Genomic DNA, 23,672 nt, shown 5'->3' with positions numbered 1-23,672 from the left:
TTGGTCTTAGTGTGTTTAGTGTATGCTATGTGTGTAGCGCTTGCGTCGCCGGGGGTCTTCCCCATAGCCGCCCTGCCGGACGACCTTCAGAGGTCGGGGACCTGCGCTCGTCGGCTGTCTTTCGACGCCATAATGCCCTCGCCGTCCGAAAGTACGGCGTCGCTGCCATCGCTGAAGGCGCCCTCCGCTGCCATGGCCTCCTGCCTGGCGTGGTGGGCCCAACGCTTTGTCGAACGGTCCTTAAGTGTCTTAGGTTTAAACCTACTACACGCTCTGCAGTTCGCTTCGGGGTGATCCCTCGGCAAGCAGAGATTGCACGTGGAGTGCCTGTCGACCCAAGGGTATTTGCGATTGCACTTGGGGCAGAATTGAAAAGGGGTACCCTCCATACGCACCTTAAGGCAGCGGGCTGCTAAGTGTAGGAATATATAAATGTAAATCTATATATCAAGAGTGAAGAGTATGTACCACCCCCCACTCTCCCTACTTGTAAGGGCCGAGGCCAGCGGCCTACTAGGCCCGGGCCGAGGCCGGCGGCCTTCCTAGGCCCAGATCCGTCGTGCAGCAGCCGACGGTCGATGACTTCTCCAGCCGTCGTCGAGGTTGAGGGTCGACGTTGGGGTGGGGAAGGGAATGAATAAGAAGTATAATTATAATAACAGCAAAAGTATGGCTAAGGCCAGGGAACTCCGCAAGATGCTTCCGACCAGTATGGCGGAAAAAAACAATCTGAGGATCCTACACGCGTGAGGGATCTTGGGTACAGTGGACGTCACACTAGGGATAGTATTACTGGCACGCCTGTGTCGACGCCCATTTTCGACTTCGAAAAACAAACTGTAATACTCCGCAGCTTCCACTAGATGTCGGCCTATGCACAGCATGTGATCTAAGCAGATTCCACAAGCCTCAGAAATATATATATATATTTTCCTTAGCGACTGAAAATAATGAAGATGAGGAGAAAGCTGCCCCTTGTGTTGAAGAGGAGAATGAAGAAGAGCTTAGGGGGACCGTTTCCTTTTTTTCTTCCCTCATTTTATTAAATCGTCTGCCTCATCTCAATTTCCTTTAAGAGCTTTCTATTTAGTTGCCTTCTTTTTACAGAATTTCTTCTTAGGGCTAGAAGAATCCTCAGATCGCTCCAAAAAGTCTCTTTTCTCCTTATGTTTTCACATTTTAGCTAGGGAAAGCTAGCAAAATCCCTGGAGTTCTGTACAAAGAATGAGGAAAACCAATAGACGCGCAGCAACAGGTAACTATAAAGACAGGGTTGAGCCTCCTAAACTCTTCCTGACTGCCACCTTAGTAAAGCACTAAGATCAATCGGGTCTTTTAGTAGAAAGGCGCTCCCACACAGGGGAGCTGACACGTTAAGTGTCCCAGGTTGCCATGATACTCTGAGGGCCCATCATTCTCTCTGGCCCATGGTGGCGCCGAGTTGCCAAGCACAAAATGTGCCAACTATGCTCGGAGGGAACCGAAAAGGATTAAGTGGGAGACGAGGAGCCCAGCAACCAGGCAACCGATCTCGGTGCTCTTCATGCTCACGTCTGCTCTTACCACAGGGAATGGTCATCCGCCTGGGGCTGTCGCACTGCAGGCCCTCCATCAGAATCCCTCACTAAGCAAGGGACCAGAGAGGTCCTTGCCAGCCAGAAGAGAGAAGGCGCTCAACTTCACGCTCTGCCCCGGAGGGAATGATGGAGCCATGCCATCCAGGGCATTACCTGCCACCCTGCTGGAGAAGATATCCAGGAGGCCAGCTACATTGCTCCCCAGTGCCCCACATCAGGAAATGTCAGATTCCTGGCAGGAGAAAGGACTTCTTTTTTTTTTACTCAGGTATACTGGGTAAGTGGGAGGCTTGTACATTAAGAGGAAAGAAAAAGAGTTCTTATGATGGAGGTGGGGCCTCAGAGTTAAGTATTGGGATGAAGAAGAGGAACAGGAGCGTCGAGGTGATGTCAGCGAGTCTTCCTCCTTTCTGTATAAATCCACATGGGGCATGTAGTAGAGAAGGATGTATAAGATGGGCATGAATAAATGAGGTAAGCACTTACCCTGTCGTGGACCCCTTTTCCTTCTGAATGCTGCACCAGTCTGCAAGGCTTCCATAAGGCTGTCCATCACACCAGTCTCATCACCTTCTGTTAGAATAAACAACAAAAATTACTATTTATTGGGTGCTAAAGAAAGGTCACACATTTCCTAATAAGTATCCAATTACACAGATTATCTGCCCACGTTTTATGAAACGAGTACATTTGTTTTAGCTTTTTGTCCACACACATCTTTACCTTGGCCATCAGATCAGTACAGGGGTAAAAGTGCATGGAATCCTTACTTGGAATTCCGTGAAAGTGACTTCATTATACTTTGATAAAACACACAATTTCCATTTCCAAATGCCATTTCAATAATGTGTTTCCATTCTACCCAGCTTTTGTAATACCTGTAAGAGCATCATCATCGTAATCGTATTGCTGATGCTTGTATCTGCTTAGATTCACATGCTGTGCATAGGCCGACATCTAGTGGAAGCTGCAGAGTATTACAGTCTGTTTTTTGAAGTCGTAAATGGGCGTCGACATAGGGCGTGCCAGAAATACTATCCCTAGTGTGACGTCCACTGTACCCATGGTCCCTCACATGTGTAGGAGCCTCAGATTGTGTTTTTCTGACATGAGGTAGCATGAGGAGTAGCGTGAGTACAGATTATCCAAGCAGATAGATAAGACTACAAGCACCCATGCGCCTTCTCTCAGAGAAGAGGAAGGGCGGGCGCATGTGAATCTAAGCATCAGAAATACGATTACGGTGAGTAAATAAATGTCTTAGAACCGCTTGTCCCACTTGAGTGTCTGTCTTGGAATGAGTGTCAATGCAGTAGTGCTGAGTAAAAGTGTGAATAGAGCTCCAAGTAGCTGCTTTACAAATAGTGTCGAGGGGTGCATTTGCAATGAAAGCCAGAGTGGCCCCAGTGCCTCTAGTGGAGTGGGCTCTTAGCGTAAAAGGCAGAGTTCTTTCAGAAAGGGAGTAACATAGCTGGATACAATTGACTATCCACTTCTCTTTGCTTAATTAAATAAGAGAACTCCTCGTTATGACCTCTCTTTCCACCATTACCTATCACTTGCGATTTGATATTTAGGGTTGACCCAGCTGTACATACTCTGGTTGTCCCCTTATGCCTCTAACCCTCCCGTCCCTGCGAGGAAGATATGTCTTGTGTCCTACTGTTGTATATTACTTGTCTGTGTCTTGTCTGCGCCTTTATTCCTGAGGGCCAATAGTGCGCATTACTAATGTAATGTAACTTCGAGATGGCACCTTTAGAGACGCGATCTCCCTCTCTGCCTGTAGCTACGGAGACAAACAGTTGGTCTGTTTTTCTTAGCGGCCTGGTCTTGTCTACACAGTAGAGGACTGCTCTTCGCACATCTAGAGTGTGTAGTTTCACCTCAGCAGAGCTTTTGGGTTCTTGGAAGAAGGCCGGAAGCTCAATGGACTGGTTAATGTGGAATTTAGAAATAAACTTAGGTGAGAACCTAGGGTGTGTTCGTAGAACCAGTTTATCCTTATGAACCGTAAAGAAAGGATCCTGCACTGACAGAGCCTGAATTTCACTGACCCTTCTTATGGAAGTAATGGCTACTAAGAAGGCAGTTTTATAGGTCAGGTGTTTGAGACTGGCTTTATGCATGGGTTCAAAGGGTGGGCCCATGAGTTTAGCAAGCACCACATTAAGGTCCCATCCTGGTGGTGGGTTTGAAATTGGAGGGTGGAGTCTCTTTACCCCTTCCATGAAGGCTTTAACTACTAGTACTTTCCACCATGAAACCTTGTTGTGGGAGGTGGTGTAGGCTGACCGCGCTGCCAGGTGTACCTTGAGAGAGTTAAATACCAACCCTGCATCCAGCAGGTGGAGCATGTATGTGACAATATTGGAAGAAGTGCAATCAACCGGGTTGATTTGCTTATTCTGGCACCAGATAACGAACCTTTTCCAATTATCAAAGTAAGGAACAAGTTACTTACCTGTAACTGTTGTTCTCCAGCATGGGTCTGGCATGGATTCACATGCTCATGAATATTCCCCGTCGTCAGGCTGGGAATCCTCGGTAAAGAAAAAACCAGTATCAGTTTCGTTTCTGATCTGTCTTTCGTAGTAATAACCAATCACTGGTCTCTGCGTCATACTGACCACAGCCAATGACTGCCCTCTACCTAAGCACCGCCTCTGGCAGCCATCTTCAGATTTGGAAGCACGTGAAGTGGCAGTATGACCAAGTGAAGAGCCGCAGAGGGGTAGGCGGGAGGGTTCGCATGTGAATCCATGCCAGACCCATGCTGGAGAACAACAGTTACAGGTAAGTAACTTGTTCCTTCTCCAGCATGGGGTCTGGCATGGATTCACATGCTCATGAATAAAGAATACATAGCAGTACACACATGCACAACCACGGGAGGTGGCAACGGCTCAACATTAAGCAGTACATCAAACTCAACATTAAGCATCTTACCTCCTCACCAGGCTCACCTCAGGCGAACAGGTTGCGCAGCACTGCTTGGCCGACCCTGGACTCCTCCCTGGAATCCCGATCGACGCAGTAGAATTTCGTGAAGGTGTGCGTCGACCTCCACGTAGCAGCCCTGCATATGTCCAGCAGGGGCACACCAGAAAGGAACGCCGTGGTAGCTGCGATCGCTCTGGTGGAATGGGCTCTCGGACGGCCAGGCAGCGGTCGGTTTGCCAACCGATGACAGTACATGATACAGCCGGAGAGCCATCTGGAAATGGAAGCCTTCGAGAGAGCCTTCCCCTGATTGACAGGTCCAAAGTTCACAAAGAGTTGTGACGTCTTCCGAAAACACCTCGTGCGGTCCACGTAGAACTTCAGCGCTCTAGCCACATCCAGCGAGTGCAAAGTCCTCTCAGCCGGCGACGAAGGCGACGAGAAGAACACAGGCAACACCAAGGGTTCGTTGAGATGGAAGTCCGACGGTACCTTGGGCATGAAGGAGGGGTGCGTCCTGAGCACTACCCTCGTGTCGTGAAAAGTCAAGTACGGGGCCTTGCATGAAAGGGCCTGGATCTCTCCCACCCGTCGTGCGGAGGTGATGGCCACAAGAAACGCTGTTTTCCACGACAGAAACTTCAACGGGGCCGAGTGCAGAGGCTCGAACGGAGGTCCCATGAGCTTGGTCAGCACCACGTTGAGCTCCCACGCCGGGGCCGGAGCCTTCACCGGCGGGAACGATCTGAACAGTCCCTTCATGAACTCTTTCACCAGACGATGAGACCACAAGGACGTCCGGCCCGTGGTTCTGGTGTATCGGGAGATCGCAGCAAGATGAATCTTGATGGACGCGTGTGCCAGTCCAGCTTTGGCCAGCGTCAGCAGGTACGGCAGTACCTGGGGAGCCGTAATCCGTAGAGGGTTAATCTTCTGTGCGTGGCACCAGACAGAGAACCTCTTCCATTTGTGTCCGTAGCATTTAAGAGTCGAGGACGCCCTGGCCTTTGCAAGAACCTCTTTGCAGTCGGCCGGTATGTCGTATCCTCCAAACTCTAGCGCTGCAGGAGCCAGGCCTGCAAGTTCAGCGATTTCCGGTCGTGGTGGAGGATGGCGCCTCCTTCCCTGGAGAGAAGATCCGCGTCCACCGGCAGCTTGATTGGCGGGGACGCTGACAAGTCCAGAAGGTCCGGGAACCATATCTGCCTCGGCCACGCAGGTGCGACGAGGATCATCCTGCACCGTGACCTCTTGAGCTGGTTGACGAGCCGGATTAGCAGTGGCAAAGGAGGGAACGCGTAGAGGAACAGGCCCTCCCAGGGGAACGAGAAGGCATCGCCCATGCTCCTCGCCTGGGGAAACCTGCTGGCGAACCTCCGGCACTTGGAGTTCGTCGCCGTCGCGAACAGGTCGATCTGGGGTGTGCACCACCGTCGGAAGAGGCGATCCACTAGATCCTGCCGTAGTTCCCACTCGTGGCACGAGCGCAGCTCCCTGCTGAGTGAGTCGGCGATGGTGTTTTTTATCCCTGCCAGATGAAACGGCACCAGAAACATCCTTTGGGCGACAGCCCAATGCCACAGGTCCTGCGCCTCCTTGGACAGCGCTGGGGACCTGGTTCCGCCCTGTTTCCTGATGTAAAACATGGTGGTGGTGTTGTCGGTGAAGATCCTCACCACCTTGCCCTTGAGGGACGGAAGGAAGGACCTGAGGGCCCAGAACACTGCACGGAGCTCCAGGACGTTGATATGGAGGGACTTCTCCGTCGGGAGCCAAAGGCCTCTCGCGTGCAGATTTTCGGTGTGCGCTCCCCACCCTTCCAGGGAGGCATCGGTGGTCACTGTCTCCTGGTGGTCTGGGGTCTGGAAGTCCATGCCCGCCGTCAGATGCGTGCGGTTGCCCCACCACCGGACCGCTCGGCGGAAACTCTCGTCGAGTGTGATCCTCTCCTCGAAGCTGCCCGTCGTTTGGATCCAGCGCGCGTCCAGGAACTCCTGCAACGGGCGCATCCGGAGCCTGCACATGGGAATGAGGTAGATGCAGGAAGACATCATTCCGAGGAGGGACTTGATGGACCTCACCTTGGCCGCGTCGGAAACCAACATCCGCTGTACCTTGCCCAGGATGGACCTGGTCCTTTCCTTCGACGGGGAGGCCAGAAGAGACACTGTGTCGAGCTTCGCTCCCAGAAACAGTGCGTTTTGCGCGGGTACCAGGTGAGACTTGGCGTAGTTCACGGAGAATCCCAGGTCCGTGAGAAGTCGGACGGTCCTTGCCGTGTGATCCAGGGCGAGCTCCCTCGTCTTGGCTCGGATGAGCCAGTCATCCAGGTAGGGGTAGACGTGGATCCCCTCGCGGCGCAGCTGCGCCGCCACCGGTGCAAGGCACTTGGTGAATACCCTGGGTGCCGACCGTAGTCCAAATGGGAGGGCTTGGAACTGGTAGTGACGCCCTTGGACCACAAACCTGAGGAATTTTCGGTGCCCCTTTAGGATGGGAATATGGAAGTAGGCATCCTCCAAATCCAACGACGACAGGAAGTCTCCTTCCTCCAGCTGACCCAGGACGTGCTGGAGGGTGACCATCCGGAACTTTTGCGCCTTGATGAACTTGTTCAGACGTCGCAGGTCCAGGATGGGGCGCCATCCCCCCGTCTTCTTCTTCACGAGGAAGTATCTCGAGTAAACTCCGGAGCCCCGAAGTCTCTTTGGGACGAGTTCGATGGCGCCCTTCCTGAGCATCGCCTTTACCTCCAGGAGAAGTTGAGGGACGTGAAGTTCTTTCCTGGCCACGGGGGGGACGCGCGGACACCTTCTTTGAAACTCGAGCGCGTGGCCCCGGGCCAAGGCGTCCAGCACCCAACGGTCGGTGGAGATGGACTCCCACACGCTGACGAAGCTCGCCAGCCGGCCTCCCACCGGGGTGCTTCGGTGGGGGCCCGACCCCACGGTCGGTTCAATCCTGCTTCGACGAGGCTTTGCCGCCTTGACCTCCTTGGCGGCGACGGCGGGGTCCGCCAGACTTGCCTCGTCCTCTGTAGGCCTCCTGAGCCGACGAGCGGGCCGCTTGACGGTAGGTGGAGAAACCGCCGCCGGAACTTTTGGAGGCGCCCTTGCCTCCGCTGCTCCGAAAGGGCGTCCGTCGTTGTTGCAGAACTCCAAGGGCCCGGGCCGTCTCGGTGTCCGCTTTAATGGCCTGAAGGGAATCGTCCACTGTTTTCCCAAACAGGTTGTTCCCATCGAAGGGCATTTCCAGGACTCTGGTCTGAACGTCTTGACGGAAGTCCGTAGCCTTGAGCCATCCACACCGCCTAAGGCAAACGCCGTTGCCCAACTGGCGGAACCCAGTGTCGGCGATGTCCGTCGCAACGGTAATGGCGTGGTCCGAAGCCACCTCACCTTCCTGCAGGATCTCCAGGGCCTCCTCCCTCTTGTCGTCCGGCAAGCAGTCCAGTAGGGGAGCCAGTTTGTACCAGAGCTCCCTGTCGTAGCGGGCCACGATAGCCAAGGCGTTGGCCGCTTTAATCGTCGTCGCCGCAGACGAGATGACTCTGCGTCCCATAGCGTCCAATTTCTTTCCCTCGCCGTCCGGTGGGGAAGTCGATGTGGAGGCCGCACCCCCCCCCCCGCTTTTTTCCTGGCCGCCGCGGAGACGACGGAGTCCGGGGTAGGCTGCGCCCGGAGGCACAGGGGGGCCGTGTCCGGGACCCGGTACTTCTTCTCGTACCGGTCTCTTCTAGCTGGCGTCGTGGAAGGGTTCTTGAGGAGGGTGAGGCCCTCATCCCAAATGTCGTCCAATAGAGGCACTGAGAGGACCGTCTTCCTCTTGGCCTCGCGCCGCTGATAAAGGAAACCTTCCTTCTTCTTCTCCTCAGGGCAGAGTTGGAAAAGCTCGGATGCCCTGGTGATCATGGAGTGGAACGATCCAATCTCGTCGGGCGGAGAAGCCCTGGTGGGAGGCGACGACGGTACATCCTCGTCGTATACCTCGTCATCCTTACCCGTCGCTGCCGTGTCAGTCCCCGTATCATCCCCTCGGGTGGACGGGGAGGAGGGCTGGAAGGGGCGCGACGGCTGAAAAGGAGGCGGAGGGTGGATCCTTCTTTTCTTGGTAGGGGGAACACCAGAAGGTCCCGGTTCTGGGTCCCCCGACGGGAGAGGTTCCGTTGGCAACGGTAGTCTCGTCCTTATCTCTGAGCATAAGGACTGTATAGCCAACAAAATGGCCGCCAAGTTGTCTCGCGGCGCTGGCAGAGGGGAATCCGACGGGCGATCAGGGGCCCCGTCGGTACCCTCGACGATGTCGTCGTCACCTGCGTCGGGATCCATCCCGACGGGCCGGTCTTCTTCCACGCCGAGGCCGTGGCTTAAGACTTCGACCAGCTCCTCCTCCGAGGTTGAGGCCGAATCTACGACGACGCCCTGCCCCCCCTTTTTCTTCCCCACGGGGGATTTCACGGGGGTCCTATCGATGGGCACAAAAGAGGACTCCCTCCGAGGTGGCAGGGAGACTCTGAGCCCCGAGGTCGCCACCACTGGTGTAGCCCCCACAGGCTGAGCCAGGGCCGCCGCGACAGTTTCGATAGAGGGCTTGGCCGGATGGATTAAGGCCTTCACCACCTTAGGTGCGCTCACCGCCTTATCCTTGAGGGGGGGGGACACTGCCTCGCTCCCCCTCCGATGGGGCCTTCGAGCTCGACCGGGGCCTCTCCAGGAGCTTCGTCGGGTGCTCGGCCTTCCTCTTACCCGACCCAGAGCGCTGGCTCGTGGTTGATGGTGCCGGGGAGGGTGCGCCCTGCCTGGCGCCCGTAGAGCCCGACCGTTCGGCGCTCCCGGTGCCAGCGGACTCGCGGTGCTTTGCCTTGTGTTGGACCCTCGTCGCCGGGGCGTCCTCAAAGGTCTTAGAAGACCGCTCGGATTTCTTCCTCTTCTTCTCGCCTGACGGGCTCTTCCCTTCCAGCCAGTTGGCGAGACGTTGATGGCGGTCCTTCATGGTCCGCTCCGACATGTTGCCGCAAAACGCACAGTCCTTCTCCACGTGCGTCTTGTCCTCATGTAAGCAGTAGAGACAAAAGGAGTGTTCGTCCTCCTTAAAGACGTTCTGCAGCTGGCATCCAGGGCAGACCCTGAACAGCTTTCCGGGCGTCGAGCTTCCCTTCTCCTGGGCCATGTCCGGGCCTGAGAAACTTCTGGAGTCCTCCAAAAGCGTAGCTCGACGAAATCTTCACCCTTGAGGGGCGCAGACGAATCCGACACGGGTCCCCGTTGATCGGATGGAGAGTCGGTGGAGCTTGAGGCTCTTTTGACCGAAAAAACGACGTTTTTGAGAAAAAACGTGAAAAAATAGCACTAACGCTCGAGAGCAATAGCACGAGGATCCCAACACATGAACGTGCGGTAAAAATCTGAAGATGGCTGCCAGAGGCGGTGCTTAGGTAGAGGGCAGTCATTGGCTGTGGTCAGTATGACGCAGAGACCAGTGATTGGTTATTACTACGAAAGACAGATCAGAAACGAAACTGATACTGGTTTTTTCTTTACCGAGGATTCCCAGCCTGACGACGGGGAATATTCATGAGCATGTGAATCCATGCCAGACCCCATGCTGGAGAACAGTGCCTCGCGTTAGGTTTCCTAGATTCTTTTAGGATGTCCATACATCTCTGTGGTAAGTTGAGATGTCCAAACTCTATGACTTCAGGAGCCATGCTGCCAAGTTCATTGAGCTGGGTTGAGGATGCACTGTTTCACCTTGGTGCTGGGACAGAAGGTTGTAGCAGCACGGGAGTCTGATGGGTACGCACACTGCTAGTCTGCGTAGGTGTGGGAACCATGGTTGCCTCGCCCACATGGGAGCAACTAGGATGAGCGTCATCGATTCCCTGTGCATCTTGCTGACCACCTTCCTCATGAGAGGGGTTGGTGGAAAAGCGTAGGCAAACATCCCTGACCAGTTCATCCACAGGGCGTCCCCCTGGGAGTCTGGTTGAGGGAACTTGGATTCGAATCATAGGGCATTGCCAGTTTTCGCTTGTGGCGAATAGGTCTGCAGTGGGGAAACCCCACTGTGAGAAGATGTCTTCTACGACTTCTCTGTGCAGACACCATTCGTGTTCTTCTGGGAGGTGATCTCTGCTTAAAGCGTCCGCTAGCCAATTGCGATCCCCTGGAACATGTTGAGATGACAGGTAAATGTTCCGTCTGAGTGCCCATATCCATATTTTCAGGGCAAGCTTGGACAGATTTGGCGAACAAGTCCCTCCCTGTTTGTTTAGGTAAAACATCGCTGTTGTGCTGCTGTCAGGATCTGCACTGACCGGTTCAACAGGTGGGGCTCGAACGCTTGAAGCGTTCTGAATACTGCCAGAAGCTCTAGCAGATTGATATGATTCTTGGCCACTGTTTGAGACCAGAGACCCTGAGGTGTGTGGTGAAGGAGGTGTGCTCCCCACCCTGACAAGGATGCGTCTGTTGTGACTACAGCATGTACCTCTGGATCGTAAAAGGGTTTCCCCTTTGACAGGTTCTCTCTTGTCCACCAGTGAAGACTTTGTACAAGTGTTGGCGAAACGACCACTAGATCGTCCCACTGACCACTTGCCTGAGACGACTGTTTCGCCAACCATTCTTGCATGGGTCGCAGGCGCGCGTGGGGGACCAGGTAAATACATGACGCCATCATGCCTAGAAAACGCATTGCTTTGTGCACCCTTATCTGGCGACTGGGCTGATATAGAGGAATTTGCAGTAGTAGATTCCGAATTCTTTCCTCTGATGGAAAGGCCAACCCCTCTTGAGTGTTTAGGACAGCTCCTAGGAACTGTTTGGAGTTGCTTGGCACCAGGCCTGATTTTTTTCTCATTTATGGAGAAACCCAATTCGACGAGGAGGTCGATCGTTCTTTGAATGTTTGATCTGCAAATTACTGGGGTCTCCCCCGTGATGAGCCAGTCGTCCAGGTAAGGGTACACTGGGATTGCCTCCATGTGTAGGTGTGCCACCGCCACCACCAGAACCTTGGTGAATACCCTTGGAGCCGCGGCTATACCGAAGGGCAGCACCTTGAACTGGTAGTGCTGACTGTCCACCTTGAAGAGCAAGAATCTTCTGTGCGCTGGGAACATGGAAATATGAAAATAGGCATTTTTCATGTCCAATGTTGCCATGTAATCCCCCTTTTTTAGGAGGGGGATTACCTCTTGGAGAGTAGTCATGCGTAATTTTTGGGGCTTGACATACTTGTTTGCAGGGCGTAAGTCTAATACTGGGCGCGTTGTTAAATCTTTTTTTGGCACAAGGAAGTACGTTGAATAAATACCCTTGTTTACCCGGTTGCCCGGGACGAGTTCGATCGCGTCCTTTGCTAGAAGATTGACGATCTCCTCGAGGAGGATCTTTTGGTGGTCCAAGGAATGTACCTTTTGACGTGGAGGATGGTTTCGGGGACACTCGAGCAGTTCTATGCAGTATCCTGCGGAAACTGTGGACAGCACCCATCTGTCTGATGTGATCCCTTCCCAAGCTTGGGTGAAGTTGGAAATGTGTCCCCCCTATTGGGGATGTGTGAGAACGGACACTGAGCGGAGCGTCACTGTTTTGAGGGAGGTGTGCCGCCTCTGCTGGGGCTGCCTCTACCTCTACCACGGCTTCTTTTGTTTCCTCTGCCGTAACTCTGGGTAGCCTGTTGGTTGTTACCCCATGATGTACCCTGTCCCTGTGTATAATTGGAGCCCCTTTGGGAATTCTGGCCGCATGGGCGACGAAAATTACCATTCTCTCTTTGATTAAGGGGGCTTGTTCGTCAACTGTCCCAGGGATTTCAGAGTATCCTACTCGTCTTTGGCAGTTTTTAATGCGTCCTCTACCACTTTGCCAAACAGGAGATTATGTTCCACCGGCATGTCAATTAGGGATGCTTGTGTCTCGGGTTTAAACTCTGTCTTAACCAAGCATGCCTCTTAATGACAGTGCTCTCTGCAATTAGCCTGCCCGCATCATCTGCGGCATCAAAGGTTTCCTTAAGGATGCGACCGGACACGGCTCTCCCCTCCGACGCGACCTGGGCCAACTGACCCTTTAGTGGTTCCGGTGCGGAGTCAATGAGGGCAGCTACCTGCTCCCACTGGTGGCAATTGTAACTTGCCAGCAGAGTGGTGGTGTTGGCAATCTGTGTTGGTAAGCGGAAGTGGAGGCTACCTTCCTTCCCAACCCGTAAATTCTCTTGCTCTCCTTGTCTGGGGGGCTTCCGGGTGTTAGTAACTACCAAGGAGTCTGGCTTCAGTTGACCCCTTATATAAAGCGGGTCTGACTGGGCGGCCCTGAACAATTTCTTGATTCTGGGGTTTACGGCCCTGGTGAGGTTAGGAGTGAGAAGGGAAGGATCAATTCTCTGTTGGATGGACTTGAGAATTGGAATGGCTTGGGCAATGGGTCTCTTCTCTCCCACTAGTTCTTCAGCAAAGTCCCACTCTTCCTGTGCCCCCTGAGTGTCTATGCGGAAGTGCTCTGCCGCTCTAGCCAAGACCTCATTTAGGAGGGGCTGGTTGTCTACTGGAGAGTCGGTGACCTGAGGTTCTTTGTGAACAGGAGAGTCTATTCTGTAGACTTCTGCGACGTCATCGTCCTCCCCATCATGGCCCTTGCCATCCCCATAATAGTCCACCCAGTTTGGTAGTCCAACATTCCCAAGTCTGGATCCTCATCGTACTGTTGTGGATCCTCACCATACTGTGTGTAAGGCTGGATGTGAAAAGGGTCTGAAATCAGTCCCTGAGCTGGAGTCTCAACCCAAAGTTTCTTACTAGGGGACTGAGGGTCCCTAGACGCTGAAGGAGTAGCACTGTCCAGGGTATAGGTGAGGAAGTGCTCTGGGTTCTTGGAGTAGAAGTCAGCTAGGGAGGACATTCTAGTCATCACCCTGTCTATATCTTCACTGGTACATTTTCTGGAGCTGGCAATGACCATATCCTGAGAGGGTTCCCCCTCTCTTCCTTGTTTGGGCCTAGAGGCCTGGACAGGGGTCTTGGATGTATGCTTATCTGAACACTTTGAACTGCCCTTATGTGTCTGTGGTGCAGAAGAAGAGTGAGATGGTTTCTTCTGCCGTTTACCCCCTTCCCCATGAGTAGACGAGTGTTTCCATGAAGTTTTCACCTTCTCTGAGCTTTTCGACACCTGGGGTAGTGTTTCTTTCGAGTGCGCATGTCGGGACTCGGAAGCAGACGCCGAACGGTCTGCCGGAGCCGACTTCTGGTGTGTGGCCTGGGGCTGGAGGTCAGATTCGCCTTCTGACAAGCGTACCTCTGTGACTTTGTTGAGTGAGGCACTCTTGGCAACTGTGGACGGTTGCCAAGTGTCGTGCGGCGATCTTGACCTGGAACGCCCAGAGGACACTGATTCGGTGGATCGCTCTCTCCGCATGTCGAGTCTCGGTTGGACTTGGAGTGTTTAGGTGTGGTAGTGGTGTGGTTAGCGCTCGTGTTGTCGGGTGTGTTCCCCATAACTGCCCTGCCGGACAATCTTCTGAGGTCGGGACTTGCGCTTGGGCGTCTTTCGACACCTCTTTGCCCTCGCCGTCCGAAAGTAGGGCGTCGCTGCCATCACTGAAGGTGCCCTCTGCTTCCATGGCCTCGAGTTGCCTGGCGTGGTGGGCCCAATGTTTGGTCGAGCGGTCCTTTAGTGCTTTCGCCTTGAACAGGCTACACGCTCTGCAGTTCGCCTCGGGGTGATCCCTCGGCAAGCAGAGGTTACAGGTGGCATGTTTGTCAACCCAAGGGTACTTGCGGTTGCACTTGGGGCAAAATTTAAATGGGGTACCCTCCATATGCACCCTGTGGCAGCGGGCTATTGTGCGTAGGAATGATAAGAGTGTAGAGTATGTTTCCACCCCCCACTCTCCCTACTTGCAGGGCAGAGGCCTTCCAAGGCCCGGGCCGAGGCCAGAGGCCTTCCTAGGCCCAAAGTCCGTCGTGCAGCTCTCAATGGTCGTTTGTTCATCGGACCGGTGACGATCTTCGAACTTCGATGTCTCGACGTAGGAGTCAAAGAACGGGGAAATTAATATGATATTTAGCTAAATATGGCTGAAAGCCAGGGAACTCCACGCAATGCTTCCGACAAGTATGGTGGAAAAAAACCAAACTGAGGGTCCTATACGCGTGAGGGATCATGGGTACAGTGGACGTCACACTAGGGATAGTATTACTGGCACGCCCTATGTCGACTCCCATTTTCGACTTCGAAAAACAAACGAATACTCCGCTGCTTTCACTAGATGGCGGCCTATGCACAGCATGTGATCTAAGCAGATTCCACAAGCATTATATATATATATATATATATATATATATATATATATATATATATATATATTCATTCAGTGGGGAAAAAACGTACGTTATGAGAGAGTTAGATTTAATGCAACAAAACCCCTGAAATTCAGCAATCGCATTTCGAGCAAGACATCCTACACAATGCGCCCCCATTGAGCACCGTAGGACCACAGTGACATCACTGATGATATAACTAATTATATCATACATGACATCAGCAATGAGATCAATAATTACACCAAATGTGACATTACCGATTAAGTTAGAATATGTTTGTTAACCTCTTTTGATACATATATTGTATTACACAACAACAAGCCATGGAACAATTTACTAATACAGAAGTACAATATGATTATGTGTGGCGCATTCATTTCTAATACTTAACTTATTTTATTTGTCACATGTAGGCGCTTATACAATTAGAAAAACGATTTCAAAGCGCCCACAGGGCAACAGGGTGGAGACAGGGGAAGCTAGACAAAGATAAATAATAGAATTAATAGTACAACAATCATGAGAATAAAAGGGAGGGGAGACAGACCTACTATGCCTTGTGAGTGTTCAGAACGTGAAAGTGCAGAGGGGAGGGGGTAAGGGATTGGTGCTGTGGTGCTCATGGAGAAGTGCTCGGGGTGAAGTGCTAAGAAGGGAAAACATGTAAGTGCAACCTCCCGTGGGGAGGGTGAGCCTAAGCAAGTGCAGTAAATAGACAGGGGCTGGGATGACAGATGTGGGGGGTCAGGGTCCAAAGGATACATAAGGGCCCTGCACATCAGTCATGCTACTGTACGATTAGCAGGGAAGTGAGGAGGAGAAGGAAGAGGTAAAGAGAAAGGTCTTGAGGATTTTTCGAGATACTGCTCAAGATTCAGAGGGGGAGGGAGGTTATTCCAAAGAAGGGAGCACGCCGAGATAAGGGATCGACCACCAGCTCTCCGTTTAGCAAACCGCTTCACACGCATGGAGTTGGTCCAGAGGAACGCATGAGTCTAGAAGCAGAGTATTTGGTCATGAAGCATTGAAGACAAGTGGGCCCCAGCCGCAGATAGCCATGTGGATGATACAAAAGGATTTTCATTTAATCTGTGCTGAGAAGGGAAGTCAGTGAAGGCTTTGTAGAGCAGGAGAGATGAAGTCCCTTGGCTTGAGGCCAAGGATAAGTCTCGCTGCCCTATTCTTGGTTAGCTGGAGGGGTTGCAGATTAAGGAGGAGGCTGTCTCAATAGTCTAGCCTGGAGAGAACCATAGCACGGGTAACATTGAGTCTCTGGGGGAAGGTGAGGAAGGGTAGAGTTCCTTTGAGAAGGAAGAGCTCAACGTGGGAATTCTTGACAATGTCCTGAACATGAGGGATGAAGGGAAGGGAGGAGTCGAAGAGGACTCTGAGATACCTGGCTTCAGAGAAGGGGGGAGGTAAAAGCACATGTAGGAAGGCCAGAGTGAAGGAAGTAGGGTGCAGGGGACCCAATAGGGAGAATCTCTGTTTTGCTGGCATTGAGGCAGTGGTCATTAGCAATGCAACAGGCATGGATGGCAGTCAGGGATGAAAGAAGGTGCAAGGGCGTCAGTAGGAGGTTTGAAGAGTTGTGTGTCACCAGCGTAGCACTGGAAGTTGGGAGATGAGGAGGCAATGAGGCATGCCAGCAGAGAAAGGTATATGTGCAGAGAAAGGTATATGCTAAAGAGCCAGGGAGAAAGAATGGATCCCGGGGGACGCCACATGTGGAGGACGACATAGGAGAGAGGAAAGGGCCCAGAACGATTTTGGAGGAACGGTCAGTTAGGAAGGAGGTAAGCCAGTTCAGTGCCCGCTCGGAGATACCAAGGATCTCATGGAGCCTTTTTTATGAGGAAGGAATGGTTTACTGTGTCGGGTGTTCAGAAGAGCAGTTTCCGTGCCTGTGGATGCTCGGAATCCAGGCTGGTGGCCGGGTGGACCACCAACAATTTCGGAATGAGAGATGAGTTGGGGGGGAGCAACTTCTCCAACAGTTTCCCCAGGAAGGGGGTGATGGAAATGGGGCAGTAGTTGGCTGGGCAGGAAGGCTCTGCAAATTTTTTTTTTTTTTAAGGAGGGGGCGCACAAGGGAATGCTTGAGGGAGGATGGAGTGGTTGAAGAGATCAGCAAGAGCAGGGTCGAGAGAGGAGATGTTGTCCTTGATGGTTCTGGAGGATAATGCGGCAACTTGTTTGGAAGAGAACTTCATGGAGTTGGCAACTCTGGTGACTTCTTCAGTGGAAACGGGAGCGAAGGAGGGGGAGAGTGAGTGGTAGGGGGGTTGGGAGTGTGTGTGACAAGGCTGTTCAGTATGTCTAGTTATGGAAATGAAGTGAGAGCCGAGTGCATTGCAAAGGGCCTGGGAAGGAGTAGGGGCATAAGATACTGCGGACGGGTTGGCAAGTTCCCTGCAGATTTTGAAAAGTTCAGCAGTGTTGTTGGATGCATTGGACACTCGTGTGCGCTCTTTTTCTGGCATGATTGGAGGGTCTGTAGTTTCTCTGGAAAAGGCAGCAGGCCAGTTTGTCAGAGGGTGAGTCGGAAGTGTGCCACTTCGGCTCAGCAGGCCTGCACTTCTGTTTTTGGTCTGCAAGTTCGGAGTAGTACCAGGTGTTATGCTTGGAGGCTGGTATTAGAGGGATCCTCATGACTGGGGCAAGGATGTCAAGGGTGTTGGTAATGCACAGATTAAGGTTGCCGAGGGCAGAATCAGTGGTAGAGTCTGTGTTGGGTGGGCAAGGGGGAATGAAGGTGGAAGAGAAGGCAGCAGCTGACACTCGTTTCATCAGACGGATGTTAGTGAACCAGGTTGGCAGAGCTTTATGAGGAGTTGTCACAGGGCCATAGGGACCGAGGTGAGGAGAGAGTGGTCAGACCAGGAGAGAGGTGTGACCAGAGGACGAGAGAGAGTGAGGATGGAGTGGATGATGGAGTCTAGCGTGTGTCCAGCAGAATGGGAAGGCCCAGAGGGAAGAATGGAGAGGGATAGGGAGAAGCAGAGGTCAGGGAAGAGGGTGGTTGCTGTGCAAGGGGGGTCTAGGTGGATGTTGAAGTCACCTAGTAGTAGCAGGTTGGAGGTGGTCGAGAGTAGGGTCAACAGAAGTCTGGCCCACTCAGTAAAAGAGAAGAAGTGCCTGGGGGCTGGTAGATGGTACCAATGGTCATGGTGGAGGAAGGAGAGATGACCGATTTGCATACTAGGCTCTCAAAGGACCAATAGGGCTGAGTGGGTAGGATGGAAGAAGGAATCCACTCTGGGAAGATTAAGGCAACCCCACCGCCAGCACAGTGGAGTCAGGGCTTTGGATGATCTTAAAGCCGTCGAGTAGGAGTGATTCAAAGGAAGTAACTGAGCTGGCGTTGAACCAAGTTTCAGTGCATCCAAGTACGTTCAGGTCAGTGTTTTCAAGGAGAAGGCAGATGTCAGCAGAGTGTTTGACGGCTGAGCGCGAGTTGAGTGTTGCCAGGAGGAGACGTTCGCTGCCTTTGAAGGTTTAAGGTGGAGTGTCAGGGCTTGGGGCTTCCATCAGAAGGGGGTAGAAGAGGAAGAGGCAGGGGAAGGAAGGAAATGGATGAGAGAAGGCAGGATGCGATCAAAGAGAAGGAGGTTGGCCTGAGGGCCTGGAACCAGGACTGTGCCTGTGAGGTAGACATTGATGCAGCAGCAGGATGAGAAGAAGCCCGCAAGGAGGACTTACCACTTGGTGCCACCATTAATGGATGTGGAAGGGTGTTAGGCAGAAACCTGTGCAGTTCCCTTAGGGACCACTGCAAAAGATTTAAGACTACAGGTGTTGGCAGTAAACCCACTTGGTAGCAGTCTGTACCACCCAGATTTCCCTGGTAGCTGTGGCTGAGCAGTCAGACTTCCCTCAAGAAGAGTTAGGCAGTATGCAAAGTATACTCAATAGGCACTCGGAAACAATAATACAAGCAAACACTGACCAGAGCTTTGGTATCAAAGTATATAATTATTTATTTAAAAACACACAGTTTCTCTCTGTCGTTGGGAAAAGTGGTGAGACGGTCCAGCAGGGCTCCACCGGTAGTGGTGCCGTGGCAGGTCGGGTCAGCTTCTCCCTCGTCGGATTCTTAGGTCCTGTGGCGACTTCTGAAGTTCCAGTCCCCAAAGCCCTGCTTTTATGCAGCAAACCCCCATTCACTCAGCCTAGCTGTCACTCAAACATGCTAAGTGGTGAGCCGGCCGGCTCACCACTTGGGCTAATCAGGACGGAGTGCGACTTGAGTTGCCTAGGCAACTCAGTCCAGGGTGCCTAAATTCCCCTCCACCCCTCCTAAGTACCCCAGACATAGTGGCACCACTGTGGAGGGCTTCTGTGGAGAAGCCCGCCAAAAAGTGGAACAAAGGGCTCGACTTGGGTTGGAGTCACAGAATGGAACACAAACGCCATTTTAGAATCAAGTTTTGGCAAAAAATACCAACGGGATAATTAATATTAATTAAATAAACCGGCGGTATGTTCGAGGTTACCGTAAATAATTAAATAAAGATAGTAGCCTAAAACAATGGGAAATCCCATAGGAGAATATTCGCGGTTGAATATAAAAAGTAGTATCCACTGCCACCAGCCAAAACTCGATCAGGGGGGACGGAGACGTGCCCCCTCGACTAACAGACCCCGGGGCAATTGAATTGCCCCAGCCAGTACGTCCACAATATGATGGTTTGTACCGGTTCTGTTCAGAATTTAAGACTAGTAAAGTCAATGGTGACTTTACATGCCCTGGGAGACAGTAGTCAGTCCCAGGGTATGGAGTCTATACTGGGGGGTCACTATGACACTCCTGTGTCACTGCACTGAGGGTGCTGTGTAACACATCACAAAAACACATTAAGCCCTATGGAGTAAAAGACCCCATAGCCCATTAAACACATCTAGATTCAAAGAAACACACTCAAATCATGCCCAAGAGTGAGGGTAAAAGAGTCTCACTCTTGGCAGGAGAAAAAAATAAAAACCCGAAAAATCCACCAAAGCTGCTGGGGGACTCACTAGGTTAGGAAATTCAGCCTAAACAGAGAATTCTCCCTAACAAAGGGTACGGTGGGAGCGTGGCAGTGAGGAGAGAGGTCCACAGGTCAGGAGATGGGACAGAGAAAAGTATGTCGGTGAAGATTTCTCTTGAGGATGCACTGACATAGGTGTCTGCAATTGGGAGGCCAGGGCTTACAGCAACAATGTCTTTTTTCCATCCGGATTTTGTGAGAGAGGGAGGATAGGTGATGCTGTAGCAGTTGGAGTAGAAAGGGGAGTTGGAGAGTGCCATCTAGGAGCGAGAGGAGGAAGTGAGAGGCAGAGCGAAAACGAGAGGGGGCTGGGGGTGTGTGTGCTGCATTGCACAGTTCTGAACCAGATACACAGTTGGACAAGTGGGTGATAAGAGTACAAAACAAAATGGCACACCTAAATTTGATTTTTACGCTTACAGACACATAAATGCAGGATGACACAGGAATTGCAGCACAGCAGTACAGAGATGGGGACAGTGGAGATGTAGTTCAGGGAGTGAAAGCACAGTGAAGTTTCACCGTAGACCAGGGGACATCTGCAATGTGAATGACTGAATAGGCAGAGGGAGTGAGTCAAGGAGAGACGAAGCAGCCACCAAGCAACAGTCAGTACTCGCGTGATGGCAAGAGGGGGGATGTCACAGTCCAGAAATGTGTGGAAGGAGTATTGTACATGATGGTGCATCTTTGGCTGTAGTTTTAAGAGGGTAGGGCCCGGAAGCCCGGCCAGGCACTGACGGGAACAGACAGGGCCTTTGTTGGGGTCCGGCTTCCACCTGCTGATGCTCCCAGTGGTTTAAAGAGAAGAATCTGGCTGTCAATGGGGGGCCAGGCATGCTAGGGAAGGAGGCCCAATTGTAGACAAACCAGGATGGCCATCTTGAAAGAATCACTGAGCACCAGGGCGCAATAGTATAAGTTGGTAAATGCCACAAGAAACCAACCAAGCCAGCCATTCATACGGGTGTGAACTAGCAATATGTTTGAAGTGGCGTTAAGTTAAAGCAGGCATTTACACAGCATTCCGCACTCTGCACAAAAACTGATTAAAAATGCACTTTTCTTCTGTGTTTTTCTCAAAAATGTGTTTCCTTAATATTGTCTTCCTTCCTTGTTGCAAGCCAAATGCTATTGCGGTCGAGGGCCCCAGGGCTTACCTTCAGCCAGATGGTCACATGAGGATGACTCTGTGGGGTGAGGGGCCTGGTGCTAGCACGCCATCTCCTTCTTAAATTGCAGGGTATCCTCTTCTCAGGTGGCCAGGGAAAGTCCATCACTTTTGGATCCCGACCCTGGGGGCGGATATGCGAGGGAGGATCAACCGGGTGGATGAGACTTGGGGAGTTGTGAGGCATGGTATCCCCCATTTCCCTTCTACAACGAACCCTCCATTCCCCAGGCCTTTATAGGCTTTTGTCAGCCCTTTCCCTTTGATTCCCCAAATTACACCAGTATGGTACTAGGTCGAAGAGGACGTCTATAAAAATACATCCTCACTTTGTGAAAGCAAATCCTCATCAACCCCAGTCAAGTACTGGAACGAGGAGGACGACAACAGCAGCAAAGCAGGACTAACGCTTTAATGGTGAGCGGTCTAGTCCTTTTTGGTACGAGAATGGAGGCAGGAGCATTAAAAGCAACAAGCCCGAAAGAAATGGAGTTCGCTGTGGGAGAACGCCCACCAACTGCTGGGTGCTGGCAGACCACCCGGTGTGGTGGGAAAAGTGTTCGAGACCCGCGGAAAAGTGAAGTGTGTATGCAGCGGGAAGCAAAGGTACAGTACGTTGGAGGCAGGTGGCAAGTCGAAAGAAGGAGGCTGGCGGGACTGAGGGAAACAGTTGTGAGAGTCCTGCTTTGCCGAGAAAGCACTGCAGGGTGTGCGCGAGCCACAGAAGACCACTGGGAGAAGACGCGAGGGACCGCACAGCGAGAAGAAAACCTGTGGCGGCATAGGACCTCGCAATGGAGCCCCAAGACTGACCGGTGAGTGTAACCAGAAAAGGGGAGTACCGTGCTGGCAGGCGGTCATAGAACTAAAGCTATGAACATTATTGTAAATGGAAAACACGCATTGCCATGCAAGTTAAAGCAAATATTAAGCATTTTGAATACCGAATGAAATTATGGCAAGTTGGGAACACTCTTGCATCTTGAGAGGAGTGAAAGAAAGCTTGCCAATTTTACTGAAAGAAAGATTGTGATCTGCATTCAAACGATGAACTGCATTAACTGAAAACATGTGCGAGTAAAGCCAAGAGAGCACAAAGAGTTGTATGCATGCAATGAGAAATACAGCATTGACCAAATCCAAGAAAGTGCAAAGAACTATGTTAAAAGGAAACAAGCATTGGCAAGAGCCAAGGGAATATAAGAAAGTGTAATAAGTACATGGTGGCCAGTCAAGCTCCAATACAGTGTCAGGAGAGTGTGACACATGTGACTGAAGCAAGCCTCCCTGCTGAGGAAAAGCAGTGGACTGGTGTTAATGGAAAAACAGTCAAGGAGGGGTACCAGTTGCGTGACCTGTGATGGGTGGACCGTGTAGTCCGACAACTGCGCCAAGACCGGGTGCTCCTGAATGGGAAAGCCACTGAAAACACCCACAAAGAAGCTTGTGTTGTGCAAAGACATGTTTGTGATTTTGAAGTCAAGTGTTTTGAAAGCTGGAAGATTTGAACTCTTGGGGGAAGGGAACCCCTGGTCTTGATGACCATTGGGGAAGGGGAGTGAATTACAAGTCAGAGAGCTGCAAGGAGCTCTGAACTTTACTTTGAACGCTATTCATGTTGATGCAGACATCCCTACGTATTGTATGTGGTTAGTTGTGAGGGCAAGTATAGGTTTTATGGAGACAGACCAATGTTTTACTATAGACTTCCTGAAGCGGACTATCCTTAGTTTTCTTTAGGTAGGGCATTCCCACCTTAGCACATGGCAAGTTAGGCATTAATCCACCCTGCCTTTTTGAGTTAATAAAACTTTGTTGAAGAACTTGAACCTGTTGTCTGTGTCTGACTCATGATGCCTTCACAATTCGGGATGCCATCAGTGATGTCATGTATGATGCAATTAGTGATGCCATCAGTAATGTCATCATTGTGGTCATGCGCGGTGCATAGTTAAGGTGGACTTGCTCAAAATGGGATTGCTGAATTTCAGGGGTTTTGTTGCATTCAATCTGATCACCTTAACTCACTTAACCAATGATTTTTTCACTGAATTTCAAAGGTTTGTTGCTATGTATTTTTCATGTCAAATCTCATCACCATAACTCTCTCCCAACTAAAGTTTTTTCAGAGAATTTCAAGGGTTTTGTTATACTCTAGTTTCTTCAGGGCCCAATTCTTTGGGGCCTGCTAGATATGGCCTTCAGCCATGGCCATTGTACACAGATTTTGACAGTGGACACTGTACATGTTGCATCAATAGGTTTCTTTGGGGACGACTAGCCATGGTGTTTGGCCGTGGATACTGTACATGTTACACCAGAGGGTTTTCTTCTGAGCCCACTAGCTATGGCCTTCCCCCGGTATTCCCCCGTTAACGCTCGAAAATCCAAAACTCTTACCTGTTCTCGCAAGTGCCCCCCTCCTCTTTCCATGGCACCGCAATCCCCCCAGTTCTTTTATCCTCACTGGCCATTACTCCCATCACTGTTTGGTTCGTGTGATGCATTTCCTTCTCTGAGGTGGACTTGATTGAAATCTGAGTGCTGAATTTCAGGGGGCTTGTTGCGTTAAATCTGATCACCTTAACTCTCTCTTAACTAATGGTTTTTCACAGAATTTC

General features: G+C 51.6%; 1 protein-coding gene across 1 annotated transcript in view; it reads right to left on the bottom strand.

The window, feature by feature from the left end:
- DIAPH1 (diaphanous related formin 1) overlaps positions 1 to 23,672 on the bottom strand; it is a 1,645,861-nt gene that overhangs the window by 140,452 nt on the left and 1,481,737 nt on the right. The window contains exon 27 of the mRNA XM_069654133.1: positions 2,064 to 2,150. Within this exon, the coding sequence (XP_069510234.1) occupies positions 2,064 to 2,150 (87 nt within the window). The remainder of the gene's footprint in view (positions 1 to 2,063; positions 2,151 to 23,672) is intronic.

This window comes from Ambystoma mexicanum, chromosome 3q, assembly GCF_040938575.1.
Source record: "Ambystoma mexicanum isolate Mex_15411 chromosome 3q, UKY_AmexF1_1, whole genome shotgun sequence".
Lineage (NCBI taxonomy): Eukaryota > Metazoa > Chordata > Amphibia > Caudata > Ambystomatidae > Ambystoma > Ambystoma mexicanum.
The sequence above is the reverse complement of the archived record's forward strand: the minus strand, read 5'-3'. Positions and strand labels throughout refer to the sequence as shown.